Consider the following 16447-nt stretch of genomic DNA (forward strand, 5'->3'; position numbering starts at 1 on the left):
AGGCAGAAAAATCAAGAGGAGAAGCTAAAGATTCAAAGTTTGAAACTGATGTAGTATTGCAGGAATTACTGCATGTGGGTCTCAAACTTAAAGGAGAGAAAATGGGAAAACAACAGGCAGAAAAGGAGAATGAAAAGATGAAGAAAGAACTGTTGGAAGCTCAAAAAGCATTGGAGGAAGAGAAAAGCACAGCACAAGAAGCCAAAAATAAATATCAAACTGCAAAGAAGGAGGCAGGAAATGTGATTCAGGAATTACAGGAGGTGCAGGAAGCTTTTGGAGAGGGAAAAAGGAAAATGCAGTTGGCAACTCAAGAAGCTGCAAATGTAACGGCTGAAGCTGAAACACTAAGAAAGGAATTACTGCATGTAAAGCAACAACTTGAAGAGGAGAAAAGACGTAAAGATGAGGCAGAAAATGAGATTGAAAATTTGAAGAAAGAATTGTTGGAAGCTCAAAAAGTGTTGGAGGAAGAGAAAATGAAAATAGAGGAAGCAAAGAAAGAAATGGAAGATACAAAGAGTCACACTGAAAACATGAAGAAGGAACTGATGAAAGTGCAAGAAGAACTTGCAGAAGAGAAAATTGAGGTGAAGGTATTCAAGAAAGAAATGACGGTGACCAAGAAAGACTGCAAAGACGCACTGAAAGAAATGCGAAAGCACAAAAAGGAAGCTAAAGAGCTCCTCAAACACAAAGGGAAACTGGCCAAACAGCAGCTGAAAGAAAAATTTAAAGATGCCGAGGAGCAGCTCAACAAAACCTTAAACGAACTGAAGGCAAAAGAAAAAGAAAAGCAAGCCGAGGACAGGAGGGGATTCTGGAGCAGACTGCTGAGAAAGAACTGACCCAGCAGCATCAATAGTTTCTTCCTCCTTCCCCCTCTCTCCACCTTTCTTTCAGCCCATCCTTCTTCTTGGGACGTTTGTTTGTTTTTTAAAAACTGAAATGCACAAATAAAATTGCCATAACTTGACCTCATGTTGCCTGCTTCTTTTCTTGTGTGTCTGTGGATGTAAAACAGTAACACACTTTCTGCTCTGTGTCTTTAATTGTAAATAAATGCAATATGTTTTCATTTTAAAATGCAGTGCAAAAAACTTCTGCTCTGAATCTTTTTTTTAGCAAAAAGCTTTTTTTTGCCTGTTGTGGAAGTTTTCCATTTAAATAAAGCCTGCAGACGAGCGGTGAGCGGTAGCTAACATTCTTTGATCAAACACACAAAGAACAGACAACCAAGCTTGATGAAGTCCCTGCATGACCGCGGGACAGACGGTCAGCAGAGTCTCCCTGAGTCTAGCATGGCTCTCAGTTAAATATCTCCAGGAACAAAAGGCAGTACACAGCTGTTTCACACCTTAAGGACCTTCTGAGAGCCTGTCTAGCTCTCCTGTAATAACTACCTGTCTCCTGGAATCTCCTTCACGATCTTGAGACTGTGTGGGAGACACTGCAAACCGTCTGACAATGTCACATATTGATGCACCATCCTAGAAGAGTTGCTACCAGTAATGACACTGACCAGTTCAAAACTGGTGAAAGAATCGTCAGAAAAGATGAGGTGGGAAAAAAAGTCCACCTGTAACACCCTTCCTGTTTCGGTGGTTGTCTCATTGTTGCCCTCTCTAGTACACCTGTTATTATAACACCAAAGCACTGATTAACAACTCTCCTCTAATACTTAACCGAGCAGATCAATATTCCACAAGCCTGACTGACTTCATGCTATACTCTGACTAAAATGTTTTCCTTTGGGTTTTTTGAGCAGTGTGTGTATAAAATTCATATCACACACCAGTGTGGCACAAGTGTTATCTTTTATGTGTCTCCCTCATAAAAATCCTATTATACTCTCTGTATTGAGCGTAACAGAGATGAATAATGGGCTGCTAAGACCACAAGAATTCATTAAATGCAGTAAGTCTTCTTACTCAGCAATAAAAGAAGTATACACCATGCATATCAGATTGATTTATTTAATTCATGACTGATTGAATTTCAACCTCTAAAATAGTCCCAGACGCCACTAATGTCAATGTGAGGTGATGAAAAGGTCTCGTAGCTTATATTTATGGCAGGCATATCGAACGGAAACTCCAGGCTCTTTTTCTGTGCACCTCTTGACAACTTGGCCTTTGGGTTATTTTTACACCTTGAAACAACCCAAGTGCTACAGATCAGACTTGTGATGTGTTTTACTAATTGTAGCCTAGACAGTGTCCTCTCATAACCTCATTACAAGCAGTCTAAGTTACTGAAGCTAGAGCTATAATCCATCCATCCATCCATCCAAACCCCCTTATTAAATGAAATTATCACTTAAAAATTGCATTTTGTATTTACTTGGGTTATTTTTGTTTGTCTGACGAACTGAAATTTGTAAGGGAAAAATATGCAAAACACTAAGAAGTCAGGAAGGAGGGTAAACACTTTTCATGTACCTCAAACGATGCAAACATGTGAATTAAAACCCTTTTATGCAATGATTGATCAGTACATTGTTTAGTGCAGCATTGTTCTTTTTATTGGTCCATTGGAAACACATTGCACAAGTTCGAGAAGCGCAAGAAGCATACACATGCTTTAGAGTTGTTAACAGCGTTGAAAAGATTTACAATGTCCAAAACATTCACCGTCAAGCAACAATCATCTTACTCTCAAATCATCGTTCTCATAACTCCAACAAAATCTCAGCAAGCCGAGTAAAATATATGTAAATGTAAAATAGTTACGAGTCCACGTGTGACATTTAAAATAGTTCATGTCTTTTGTTTTTTTCATGTAAAGAATGTTAACAGTTTCATTGTTTCTTGATTGATTTCATACACAAGGGGTGAAATTCTAAAATTCAAAGCACAGTTCATGTGTGATAAAGGGTGAAAGTAAACGCAGCAAAGATCCGCTGTCAGACTCAAATTGGCAGCACATGAAAAATTTTTTCCAGTGGGTACCAGAATGCCCAGTTCCTCAGTTTAAAAAAAAAGTTGTGTTTGGCTCAGACTAATTGCAGTTTATTACCACTTCACATTTCACAGGCTGCTTTAATTGGTGTGACAATGAATGACTTATTATTTAAAATCAAAATATGCTTATTAGACAGCCAAAAAAATAATGTTAATAACACAATTATATTCAGCCAGAAGCAGTGAAACAGAATGATTTGAAAGTGCATTAAAAGCTGAACTGATACAAATCAAGTACATATTGTTACATAACTTTAATCTTTGATAGAAAAAAACAACAAAAGCACAAAGCTGTAGAGGTCACAGCATTCCCCACCTGACCCCAGGATGAAAGTCACAAGAGCACTGCCGACGTCGCTGTGTGAAGGTTTGCAGATAGCCCTCGTCTGAGAATCGGGTCCCAGAGTTTGTAAGAATTTAGTGAAACTTCAGTGAGAGCGCACAGAGTTCTCATATAACATTCAAAAGCAGCAGCATGGGAGGAAAATATGAGGACGTGTACCTTTAACGGACATCGGGTATTTATTTACATTCCTTAGAGAAACCTGGCTGGTGGGCCTGACCTCTTTCTATTGAACTGTGCACACACACAACACCACTGTGTGCTTGGTTTAAAAGACTCGAGGAATATTTTCCTCACGTACCTCTTGTTTCTTCCCTTTTAACAGTAAGTAATTTACGTCAGCAGTGACCTGCTCTTTACATCTTTACATGAAATCTGCCATTTCTTCATACAAACAAAAACAAGAAAATCAAGAAAGTCTTATCCAAGTCACAAACATGGAAAAATAAAAAACCCAGTTGACTTTTACAGGATGACTAAACGTGATTATCGAGGAGATTTATATTTGTTTCAGAAAGGAGGGGAAAGAAAATGATTACCACAATGATAAAAAGTGATCCACTATCCTGATTTCCAAGGAAATATTGCAATTCCAAGCAAGTTTAAGTGCAAAATGTCGATCAAGCAAACGATTTTAGAGACAGCCTCTTCTTATCTGGAAATCACAGACATAGACATAAAGCTCGAGTGGCAATCAGTAAATCACTTCCAAGCTTTATCGACTAAGTGGAGCTAAGTGGAGTTGCAGGCATCGCTGTGTTCTGCAGGTTTCTCTTTTTCTTTTTTTAAGTCACCGCGTAACCATAGCTTCCCTTTGATGCTAGTTGCGGTTACACCGTGTGCTCAAAAAGGTGCTGACACAGATGAATGCAGTTTAAGTAAATGATTAAAACTAAATTCAATAGTCCTTAATCCCTGGTTTTAATAGCATTGGTAGTGGGTTCGTCTTAATGTGCACACCTCTTTATAAATCCAAACATTTGCTGTTGTTGGCATCAAATATTAGATCTTGGAGACCTCATATTACTTTGTACCATCCTGGAAACTAATGAACATTCATACTTCATAGGACACAGCTACCATCCAGAAAGCCAGAGAGCACTCCTTGTAAATATTGCTTAGACTTTTACTGGGCCCATTAGGTCGGGAGAAAATTGTGTTTAAATAATTATTATTCCATTTTGTTTTATGTTGTGGGGTTGCGAATTTAATACCCTGATAAATTCTTGACAGCATGTGCAGCCTGTCAGCTCTACGCTATTTTCCTTTGTGTGATTATTTTGCATGTAGAGCCTGAAGCGTCCTGGATAGAAGCCTGGCACAATTACAAGATGTAGATTTAAGTAGTAGCTAAATGAGTCAGTTTATTCCAGAGCAACTTGTAAATAGCTGCATTCACTGTATGAGTGCATGAATGAAACCACAGCGATGAGTGTTTCAAATGAATATCAACTAAGGCATAATGAGGGCACTTGTTGCGACTAATATTTCCTCAGTTTGTGAAGTCTTCGTTAAAATAAAACCTGCTTGTGTCTGTGTAATAACACTTAGTGTGAAATTCAGCCAAATGTAGCCACCAACTCTCCGTGTAACACTCTCCTGAAAGAGGTTTTGTTTCCTGTAACACCTTTTTCACACAACAAACGAGGTTAATCCTTTGAGTGTAAGGCACTCAGCCTTCACAACCAACACAAGATAAACTCTGTCTCAGATGAACAGATACGAGCAAAGAGAAAAAGCTCATTTTTCACATGGCTTTTTGCAGACAACAATTTCCGATCGGATCATTACCACAGAGCCCGTGTGCATTCTCACAGCTGAAAGGCAAAGGCAAAACCAGACATGGCAGAGATGAGAGGACATCAGCCTAATCTTGTTGGCTGATATGCTGAGAAGGCAGAGTTGTGACAAGAATTTGCCCCGTAACCTGAAGGTTACCATGACAGCAAATGAGTCAGCCCCCGAGGCTGTCAAACATTAACAATATGTACAAAAACAAGTACAGAAAATAACATAAATATGGTGGCGTAAGATAATTGCAGCGCCATGCCCGTGGTTTTCTAACAGCAGCATCAACATTTATTCTGGTGGCACTAGAAGCAAACCACCTCGTTAGAAATGACACTGACTTTATCTGAGACCTTAGGGGAAAACTGCACTATACACATTAAAAGGAATTAATAATTCATACCTATTTAGGGGCAGGATTGAGGCTGTAATGACAAAATATAGCGGGTACTAAGAAACAATAGTGGAATACAAATGGGGCTGTCCACAATATCCCAGAAAACCACCAGTGAATGAAAGGCATATATCACAAGACTAAAAACATGTCGAAATCATGTGCCTAACGCAAAATTTCACAAGTAGCAGCAAAGGTGCATTAATGTGACGACTCACATCATTATCGACTGATGGCAGCCTGTTGTACAAGCAGCTTCAAATAAACTGTTTATGAGCTTGTTAGACTTTGTGGTGCTTTGGACATTTTGACATTGACTGTGTTCATTGCACCACTGTTCTTGATTATGATCACCAGTCTATACTTTCATTGATGTAACTGGTTAAAATCTATACTAATCTTTTCTTTTTTGTCCAAACAGGTTTGGCTGGTGAAATTAGGCACATTCGTCGTTACACCTTGTGTTCTCGCAGATCATTAAAACCCTTTAATCCAGTGAAATGCCTCCAGATGTGGGCATTCGTTTCATATGACTTGCCTTCAACATATTTTAAAAGGATGGTTGCCGACAATTACAAACTGTCTCCGTGTGCATTTCATATACAGGAGAAGAAAACTTTAAAACTTCACATTTTCGTAGTCCCAGCTGTTCCCCTAGGAACACCATGTACAGCTTAACTATACAATAAACTTTACAAAGTATAGTCTATACAACAGATGCCAGGCAGGTAGCATTATTGGCATTCAGCACAGAAACAGCAAATATCATAGAGACTAATAAATAATGTTATTTACAACTGCCTCCAGTTTGGAATTTTCCTTTAGTTGCTCCTTTGAGTTTTAAATCAAGTGGTTACATTTCATGTAAGAGATGCTAAAGATATGCACAACCTAATTTAAGCAAGTTACAGTACCTTCACTCACAGACATTCACAAGAAACATTTGTCTTTTAGTTAGCTTATGGCTTCAAGTTACAGAGAGCAGTGAGCATGAGATTCAGCACTTCCGTGTGAGTCAGTTTGAATGCCCCAATACTGAAATATTGAGTTTGTTTTAAAAAAAAAAGAAAACGGGTGACAATAGAGTTCCTGGTAACTGCACAGCAGATGTTGCATGAGATGACACGGTCATGCGTCCGCATGCTGGTTAGGTGGCTTTGAATGGAATGTGTTTTATGCAAAACGAATGCTCAGAAGATATTTTTCATTTCATTATCAGTGCAACAGAGGCTACACTTGCTCCCGCTGCACAATATCCTTTCATGGGCAGAAATCCATTCCCACTCTTTTGCCTGTTTCATTATCCTGATAGAAAGCTCTCCTGGCTTCAGAGTCACAAGATAGGAATTACTGTGCAAGGCTGGATTCATTTTAGAGGAGGGCATTATGAAGGTTTTGTTTCTTGGTTCTGTTTGTTAAGAGCTGTCTGCGTCTCTTTCTGATCCTCTGAAGAGCAGTTGGAGACAGCATTAGCCATGATGCAGAACTTGCGCAGGAGGATCTCCCTGAGGAGCAGATAGACCCACGGGTCCAGGATCTGGTTGAGGGAGGCCAAGCGTATCGCCGTCAGAAAGAAGTTACAATCTAGATGGAAATCCTGATTGGAGGTGTGGTTTGATGCTTCCTTTGAATTACACTGATCGGACAAGACCTGGGTGGAGAGCATCCTCAGCATCAGCACCTGAGGGGAAGATGTTTGGGCAGAACTTTATTTTTTTTCACACTAAGAGAATGAGGAGAAAGCATGCCATTAAGTGACAAAAGCTTTAATTTACTGAAAAAACAATCACTGGTTAGAAAATAGTTTCTGATTTTGTGTACAGAAGCCTATGTTACGTTCACTAAATCATATAACGGAAACACACTCTAACAACAGTCCTGTCGGGGAATGAGCAAAAACTAATTTTCACGATTGGTCTCTGCTATCACAGAGCTGTGCCTTCTATTAATATCTCACTGGGACTGTTAAATATGTGACTGACAATGCATGATCTCATTGCGCACTATGCAGATCTCTAAACAGGACCCCTAAGTGGATTACCTCTTAATGGCAAAAGGCAGCAGCCTTTCAGAGAAAACGTGCATGACATCATTTATGTGAGGAGAAGATGGATAAAGATTCAAAGCTGTTTGTGACAAGTACTGACACAAACACATTAAAACCAATCAGTGTTTATTTTTAACATTACTTTAAGGGACATAACTATATGAAACTATGACAGCACATTGTTATAAAATATGCCTACGCAAGTACACTGTAAGAAAATATATATCCTGCAGACGCACGTGAAAAACATACCAGCAGAGGAGACCAGCATATAAGCAGGACGCACATAATCCCTAACAACTGGATGACGGTCTCCGTGGTGAGCCGTTCCCACTGCTTTGAAGACTGAGAAGTGCCTGGTTTTGTTTTACACCGGGTAACTACGCCCCGGATCGTCACCACATTGCAGAAAAGTGTTATAAGTAGAGCCGAGATCCCGAGTATGGCAAAAGTGGTGGAGAAGAATCCATTTCCTGGGACTTTGGCATCCACCATGCTGATGAAGCACCAGGTGCCCGGCCACTGCTGCGTGTATTCCCCGACCCCTGCTACGGGCAGCAGAGCAAACAGCAAAACAAGACCCCATATAACAGCTAAAATCTGCTTTGTCACACTTGTCTTCATGTGATTCGAGTACCAGTGCGGGTTAGTTATAGCCAAGGCCCTTTCGATCGCCATGGCACTCGCCATGAAGAGAGCGCACAGGCCAAAAGTTGTCATGCACACGCCAAAAAAGGCGCATAACTTGCCAGATTGGTCGATGTCACTCAAATTCCTACCAGATTGGTAAACTGAAATCACAATTGGACTTGTCAAAAGCTGCCCAAACAGGTCTGTCAGCGCCAGAGATCCAATGCAAAGCAAGAAGGACCTTTTCCTTTTATTTTCCTTCTTTCTGTAGGAGATGCACACCAGGATAAGAGCTAGCGAGTTTCCCACCATTCCGGTGATCATCATAGTTATAGGAAATCCAACTGATGCATATCCACAACTGGAATTGTTTGTGCAATTGATTTGGCGCAGTGTCTTGGAGACGTTGGCGTCCAGCATATCTTCTTCACTGGTGGTGTGCAAGCCCTCTAGAGAATCAAAGCTGAATCCAGTTATTGTTTCTAAAAGTGTACACTTATATACAGCTGTTACCCTGTGCGTATCGGTCTGGCATCATCTTGCACTCCAAAGTGCTCCAACTGAATGCGATGCGTAAAGCGCGAGGTGTCCTTTAAACGCTGGAGGCGGGACTACTTCGGGTCCGGAGGAAGCCCATATTCTCACTGTGCTGTAATAACCACTGTCCTTATGTGTCTGGAATAAGGGCACCGGTAAGTAGGGACCAGACATCGACCCTCCGGTGTTCTGCCAAAAAGCGATCGATGTTTCTGTGCGGTTTTCTTTTGTGTCTAACATGCTTGTATTGGTAAACAGGCTTCAGGCGAAATGATTTACAGGGGGTTATAACAAAGATAAAGAAATTAACTATCTTGCAAGTATCTTTATGACGTTATAACAATGTACCCACATTATAATCCATCCGGTCCTTTTTAGCCAATTAAAATATCTTTTCAGACACAAGTTATGTTTGTTGCCTTTTTCTGTTTCCAGGTTGGCCAGACTCTCTTGAAAAATATATTTAATGACAATGAAAACTTTTACCTCGATAAATACAAGTCACTTTGCCAAAAACTGATTGGAGCTTCTATGTCCGATAGCCATGTTTGCCATATTGTATGCCAGAAAGTTATTTACAGCATTTTAAATACCAGTGTTGTGATCCTCTGCCAAAAAGTGGTTTCCTGCATTTTCCAACAAATGATTGCCGGTATTTGAACTGTTGTAAATGAGTTGTTGGACTGCAATCTGTCAAACCTATCTCCCATGAATGATATCAAATCATTTTCAGGCAGAAATAACGTCACAAGAAGCTGCAATCAGTTTTTGGCAAGTTGACTTTTATATGCCCTTTATTTATCTGGATAAAAAAGTGTTTGTGGCATTAAACATGTCTTTTTTTCTCCAAGTGATCTGGCCAAAAGGGCATCAATAATGCAATAAAGATAACATCGTTCTATAAAGATATTTTAAGTAACCTGAAAGGACTGGTTTGATTATAATGTACATGAAGACAGTTGCATACAAAACTCTTGTGACGAGGAATTAGTAAGTCAAAATATTGTTATTAACTTACATATGGATTTTTTCACCCCAGAGGTGAAAATCTTCCACAAAGAACTCTTTACAATGTAACTGTTACATTGTAAAGAGTTCTCTGTTACAATGGCAACACATTTGATAGTAGATATTCTATCAGTAGAATAATCTATTCCCCCATCAAAACAATTGATATCAACTCTGCACTGTCACCATCATGTGCCTATATACTAAGAGACTTCACACTTTGCTAAACTGTATTTCAAAATAGACTAAGCAATTTTATCTTACTTGTTAATTTATTTTAAAAAGCCATTTTATTGTGACATAAACAGCCTATTGCATATAATTTCAGCATAGTCACAATTCAAATTTTACAGTTTTATTTGGATTTTTTAACTCTTGAGCTCCCAGCTTCCTCTCTCACCTCTGTGGGCTGTCTATCCTTCAAGCTCCTCTACCAGAGGCCTGGGAGCTTGAGGATCCTGCGCAGTATCTTTGCTGTTCCCAGGACTGCGCTCTTCTGGACCGAGATCTCAGATGTTGTTCCTGTGATCTGCTGGAGCCACTTGCCTAGCTTGGGAGTCACTGCAGAGTGCTCCAGTTACCACTGGGACCACTTTTACCCTCACCCTCCATATCCCTCTCACTTCCTTTTTGAACATAAGATTTTAAAACCTGAGCTTTCTGTGTAGTCAGCACCCTATTATTTATATTGCATTTCTTCAGCCATTTACTTTGAACTATCGTGTTATAGTTCGTGTTTGGTTCTTTAGTATGAATCTCGCAAAATTTGAAATTAAATGTACTTTAATAATTGTGCGAGGAAAGTTGACTATGTGGCCCAAATTCCTCTTTCCGGTTGTTTTTTGCATTTAATATAATCTGTCAAGCCAATAAATGTTAACTAGACCAGTGGGTTTATTTTCCCGCTCCTGCACCCTTGGATAAATCTGGAATTTATCAACACAGACCATGACAGTGGCAAACAGCTTCACTTCCAAGGCAATTGTTAATCCAAAGGGTATAACTTCGAGCTATAATGAGTTTTAATGAAGCAGCACTGTCATTGCTTCCGCACAGATTACCAGCTTAGTCAAAACTGCCATCTGTTGACCACACTGAGAACAGTTCAGTGAAAAGACCTTATTAACGGTACAGAAAAAGTTATTGTAGATTGTTTTTTAGATTTACAGTAGTGTAGATTAGGATGAAATTTGGTGTTAATATTTGAAAACATGAAAACTTTCAGCCCATAGCCGAAGATCACAAAAGTTAAGATCACTTACTGTTAAGATGAGCTTTGCGAAGTGGCGACACTAAACAGAACCAGACCAAATACAACCCCAACTTCAAAAACATGTATATTTCCCCTCTTGACGAACTTCTACACATTTTCTCAAATACTCAAGTTTAGAATTAAGACAGCTTGACTTGACAACCCCAACCTCTCAACAAAACCTTCATATTAAACACAGTATTAACAGGAAGCAATGTTGACAGGATTTTATTTACACAAGTACATTTCAGGTATTTTAATCAGTAAAGACTGTTCTGCCATGTTACCAGAAATGTTACTTTTTCTGCACTAATCTGGAGCAAAAAGGAAAAAAAAAAAAAAAAGTGAATTAATTTGTTTCAAATTTAAAGAAATAATCAGTAGCATGGAGTCCAAATATGCCACAATTACATAAAAGAAAAAAAAATTAAACCTAAACTGAGAAACCAAGAACGTACTTAAAACAAGCATTATCAAAAAGTAAAATACTTACCTTGAAAACACAAAATACAGGACATTTATCATCAAAATCAAACAAACAGGCCAAAATTCATACCTAAATCACAAGTAGTCTAAATTGGTGCTGAAGAATTCACCCTTACTTAAAAAAACAAACCATTTAGTTGTTAGAAAAACCATTGGTGTCTCTTAGGGCCCCAAAATTAAAAAAGGACAGATTTTGCTCCGATTTCTTCAGAAACTAAGTGTACTGCCATGAAGATATTAAGTGGGTTTAAAATGGAATACAGCCTCTTGACACTATATTTAATTTTCATATAGGACCAAACATTTATGTTTATTGGAAACCTATACAAACACTCGTCACATATCGGGATGAATATGGTTTTAAAAAGGGAGCTGCTGCCTCTCTTTCGCTGGGAGGGGTTTAAGACTTTTAATGAAAGTATACTGAAAGGAGGGTTGGGTTTTTCTGTCTTTGTTTTTTGGCAACACAACATGCACTTCCACTAGGATTCCTTTTCTTGTATTAAAGACAGTAATAAAGTTATTTCTTTTTTGAACTGGAGCCAGAATGGGACGATCCCGAAGAGTTGCCACGCCGCCTGAAATCAAACAAAACACCATGGGAAGAACAAACAGGTTAGCACGCTTTACCATTAACACTCAGTTTATGCATAACCAAGTACAAGGTCAGAATAAATAAAAAGCGTTATAAACATGGCAAAAGTGTGAACGTATTTCTGTAAAACTGAATTCCCATAAGCCAGGCGACACATGGCTAACAACAATCAGTGCCATTGTGGTATTCCACAGAAACCCAAACCTTTCGGACGAACGCGATCTAGAACGCCTCCGTTTTCTCCCTCCAGATGATGACCTGGAGCGACTGCGCTTCTGTCTCCTCTCAGGTGAGGAGGAGGGGGAGCGGGACCTCTTCCGGGGAGAGGAGCCCTTTCCAGACCTGGAGCTGGATCTTTATGAGGAATAAACCAAGCAGTGAGGTCAGTAAGGTACAACAGGGTCTCACCAATGTGGGTATCTCTATCAAGCTTCTCTGATAAGGAGGGGGTTAGGAGCACTTTGCTACGGATCACTGGTACTGAGAACATTTCACTCAAGATGCTATGTCTCATTGGTTGAGTGTACTTGGAATTACTTTAAATGTAAATAAAGAAAAATGTGCTTCTTTTTAATATAGTCCCAATAACTGAGTGGGTAAAGCAGGAGTAACTCTCGAGAGATGCTTGATAAAGACCCGAGATCTCTATTTACACGTACAAGCTAAAGTAAGCTTTAAACTCAATACTAATTGCACTCTCAGGCCTAATTGAAATGTAAGCCCACATAAAGTGAGTGAAAACGATTTACTACATTAAACTTCCACCCTGACTTTCAATTTTTTCCTCTCTCAGCAGATAATTTGGGAAAAAAAAAAATCTCTGCCAAGTAAGAGCTAAGTAAAAGGACTGCTGTGGACCTTTCTGCCCCACACATACACTCCCTAACGGGAGAGAGTGCATGTCACCTCATTCACCTGGAGCGGGACCTCGAGCGAGATCCAGATCTGGAACTGGATGAGCTTCTAGAGCGGGATCTGAAAGACAAAAAACACAAAACCTTTCCAATATTTTCTACAGAAGGACAGAGCTATGCACGGTGGTTATGTGGAAACAGGCACAATTAACAGCAAGCTACTCTTAGGAAATACCTAAAACTGCCTCAAAGCATCGGCGAGTATTCAATATACCTACAGGGTGGCTGGAATTAAAGTAATGAAAACAGGAAAAACAACAATATCCTAGACACACGGATCCCATATGAATGAATACAAGGTAAGGGTTTAGAAGAGGGAGGACAACAAATGAGCACAACAGGACATTTAATTGATGTTGATCAGTAAAGCAGAAGAAGATTGAGCCGATACTGACATTTTGCCCGGAGTTACCCTTGACCTGTACCCTTTACCTGGACCTAGACCGTGAACTGGAGCTGGAGGAGCGCGAGGAGGAGCGGGATGAACCGGAGCGGCTGCCCTTTTTCTTAGCTGGCTTATCATCATCGTCGTCACTGGCAATCAGGTCGTACTTTGACAGGTCACCATCTTCATCATCATCTTCCTCCTCATCATCCTGCAAAGGAAGTGCTTTTTTGTTGTTGTGCTTTTTTGTTTTTAATAAAATCATTTTATAATATCCAGCATTTTTTTTAATTTACAATCATCAATCTTACATCCAATTTGTATTTGGACAGGTCACCATCTTCCTCCTCCTCTTCATCATCTTCCTCCTCCTCTTCTTCTTTTGGGACTTCCTTCTTTTCACTTTCTTTTGAGGAAGACGTGCTGTTGGTCTTGCCACGGTATTTTTTCTTTTTCCTACCAAACTGGTGGAATAAGAAACAGCACATCTCTATAAATCTGAACACTGCCAATGTCGACTTCCTCTGAAGCCAAAATCTTTCACTTGTCAAACATCAGAGCAGCAATCTTCGGGTACCAGATGACACTTACCTCATCATATTCACCGTCAGATTCCTCCCGTTCGATATATTCCACATTTTCTCTTTCATTGAACCCTCCACCGTAACCTGAAAGCATTACATAAGAAAAAAAAAAAAACCATCAATAACTGATGATCAAAGTAACAAACAAAAAAAATATTTACAGAATATATTGAGTTACCTGTTCTTTCTTCAAGCTTGGCATATTTGGGGGTGTTGCACATGTTGCACTCCGACCGTCTCGCCCAATTCACATTTCCACATCTTTACACACACAAGGTGGAGGGAAATGCTGGTTAGAGTACTATTATATCCCAAAATCAGCAACACTATTTGTTACAACAATATCCCAGATGAAGGTGTCCACAAACAGCATCTAGTTTACAGCAAAGGTAGGCAAGTTAACTTCTAACTCGTGTGTGACATGTGGAAAATCTCATATTTCTGTGTCATATTGCCCGTAGCTTGTCAATCAAGTAAACTGGAGCTTGCAGTGTTACAAACTGTGGTTGCTCTCATTTGTCTGCAACAATGCAAACCATAAAATGTTGAGTGGTACTTTGCATATTCGAATTGCAAGTGTCAAATTTCTTGCAAATGTGTTACACCACAGACTCCTGTACAAAAACTCCTCTTTTATTATATCCCACATGGGACTCATTGTAAGTTCTTCTTAAATAATTTAGATTTATGGAAAGTGTACATGGGATTTTTGTATATATGCAAAAGTGCCAAAGAAGACGGAGTCTTTTCTAACATTTTTTAAAAAAAGTACCAAACTTTTATCCGATGCTGGAGGTACAAGTTACGAATATAAATGAGAAAAAATATTTTCCTGGTATTTATCAGAACTTTTTGCACATTTTCAGCAATAATAGTGATTGGTAATTTGGACCCTGCCTCACTCACGAATTATGAAATCTTTATTTCTTGCACTTTATAATGTACAAGTGAAAAACACGAATACCAAAGACACCTATCTGATATGGTGCCAAGACGTTTTTTGTGATGATATCATACGTTTTGCATTGCCAGTCATTCGCACTGAAGAGGCCTCGACTCTTTTCAGCGAGCGTTTTTCCAATCTCCGTCCCTCCCGCCTTCATCATCTTCGCTTCTGTAGTTTTTTCTGCATTAAAAAATAAAGTAAATTAAACCAACCTATTTTAAATGATTATGCAAAGGATAAAGATTATTTGCATTCTTAAGCTTTACATAACAGCAATAAGAGACAGAAGGGGGACTCACCTCTACCACATCTGTTGCAACTTGTCCTTCTGGCAAAGTTCACATTTCCACATCTGCAAAAGCAAAATGTTACATGCAGGTAAGGCTTGAGCTCGTTCCTCACTCGCTTTGACATGTGTGAGTATGCTGCAGGCTGGTGCAGTTTATTCATCTTTCCATTAGCCTGTGCTCCTTCCTCAGACACAAGCCTGGGCCGCGACAAATGCAGCAACTGTGTCCGTACGCATTTAACGGAGTTCACTGGAAACACGATACTGCTGACTCCGGATAAAAACTCTTCACTCATGACCACTTGGCCTCTACAACATCATAAACACCACCCATAACAGCAGCGAGTGCAAACACTCAACCCAACCCACGTTAGCTAACCACGGCTAGCGTGCTAAATAGCATTTCTGCGCCCAGGAGAGACTAGCACGCAATATCCCCCTTGCATTGATATTCTCCAGCATGTAAGCTTGAAACCGTGTTCATTCTGTTCTGTTCTAGGCCGAAACTGTGAGTGAAAGTGCTCCATTTTATTGAGCTGCTGAACGTTAGCATGAGTCACATGCTAAAAGGCCTACACTTGCTAACCTTGCTGTTAACAGCTGCACACTAAGCACCAGTCTATTGCTACACAGAGCCCCAAAAACTGTGATTTATTCACTGTGTTGGAGTACGTACTTTTTATCCGGACATATCCAGTCCCCGTCGCTGACTCGAAAACTCTTTCCTGACATTTTAGCGCCTTTAAGCTCTACCTACCCTCGCTGGCAGACTACGCTGCGTTCACCACTGTGTCCATGCAGCACAAGCTATCTCCACCCTCCCTACACTGCCACCTTCAGGCGCCTGCCGGTACTTATTTAAAGCCACTTCCTCCAAGAATAGAATAGAAAACTTTATTTGTCAATTTCTTCAAATGTACTTGCCATACAAAGGAATTGAAATTACGTTTCACACTGTCCCATGCGTAGACATTGACAACAATAAAGTGCAGATGCACAACAAAAACAGCCCTAACAATAAGGTAATATTAAATAGGTAACAGGATAGACAAAAAATAAATAAAATAAAGTGCTCCAACAGTGTTCCCTGGAAAATAGTATACTAGTCTACTTGAGGTAGTCCCAGGTTGTGGTTGGTAGGGGTATTTTGTTTTAATGCAGCATAAGACTATAGCAGCAGTAATAGTAATATAATAATATAAATAGTGCTAAAAGAAATACTAAAAATATATAGCAGCAGGTGTGTGCAATTGCAATGCAGAGGTAGTTGTTTCCAGTCAGGAATG

At 39.6% G+C, this 16447-nt stretch overlaps 2 protein-coding genes across 2 annotated transcripts; both read right to left on the reverse strand.

Moving 5' to 3' along the window:
- Positions 1 to 2642: 2642 nt before the first annotated feature.
- On the reverse strand, positions 2643 to 8714 carry ptger3 (prostaglandin E receptor 3 (subtype EP3)). Its single transcript, XM_085383082.1, has 2 exons — positions 7788 to 8714; positions 2643 to 7169 (listed from the first exon to the last, which is right to left on the reverse strand). The coding sequence occupies exons 1-2, from the start codon at positions 8583 to 8585 to the stop codon at positions 6873 to 6875; spliced, it is 1095 nt and encodes a 364-aa protein (XP_085239208.1). The 5' UTR covers positions 8586 to 8714; the 3' UTR covers positions 2643 to 6872.
- A 2460-nt stretch (positions 8715 to 11174) lies between these two features.
- zranb2 (zinc finger, RAN-binding domain containing 2) lies at positions 11175 to 15994 on the reverse strand. Its single transcript, XM_085382481.1, has 10 exons — positions 15838 to 15994; positions 15172 to 15224; positions 14944 to 15052; positions 14105 to 14187; positions 13934 to 14010; positions 13654 to 13806; positions 13390 to 13553; positions 12959 to 13018; positions 12248 to 12397; positions 11175 to 12026 (listed from the first exon to the last, which is right to left on the reverse strand). The coding sequence occupies exons 1-10, from the start codon at positions 15891 to 15893 to the stop codon at positions 11969 to 11971; spliced, it is 963 nt and encodes a 320-aa protein (XP_085238607.1). The 5' UTR covers positions 15894 to 15994; the 3' UTR covers positions 11175 to 11968.
- Positions 15995 to 16447: the final 453 nt, after the last annotated feature.

The sequence above is a fragment of the Rhamphochromis longiceps genome, linkage group LG15 (genome assembly GCF_057381845.1).
Source record: "Rhamphochromis longiceps isolate RC_006_pf linkage group LG15, R_longiceps_female_GT1.1, whole genome shotgun sequence".
NCBI classification, from domain to species: domain Eukaryota; kingdom Metazoa; phylum Chordata; class Actinopteri; order Cichliformes; family Cichlidae; genus Rhamphochromis; species Rhamphochromis longiceps.

Coding starts and splice junctions, on each gene's coding strand:
- ptger3 (XM_085383082.1), bottom strand. CDS start 8,585: ATGCTGGACGCCAACGTCTCCAAGACACTGCGCCAAATCAATTGCACA. Junction 7,170..7,787: donor TATGCTGGTCTCCTCTGCTG/GTATGTTTTTCA, acceptor TCTTCCCCTCAG/GTGCTGATGCTGAGGATGCT.
- zranb2 (XM_085382481.1), bottom strand. CDS start 15,893: ATGTCAGGAAAGAGTTTTCGAGTCAGCGACGGGGACTGGATATGTCCG. Junction 14,011..14,104: donor CAAGCTTGAAGAAAGAACAG/GTAACTCAATAT, acceptor TAATGCTTTCAG/GTTACGGTGGAGGGTTCAAT. Junction 13,807..13,933: donor CTGACGGTGAATATGATGAG/GTAAGTGTCATC, acceptor TTATTCCACCAG/TTTGGTAGGAAAAAGAAAAA.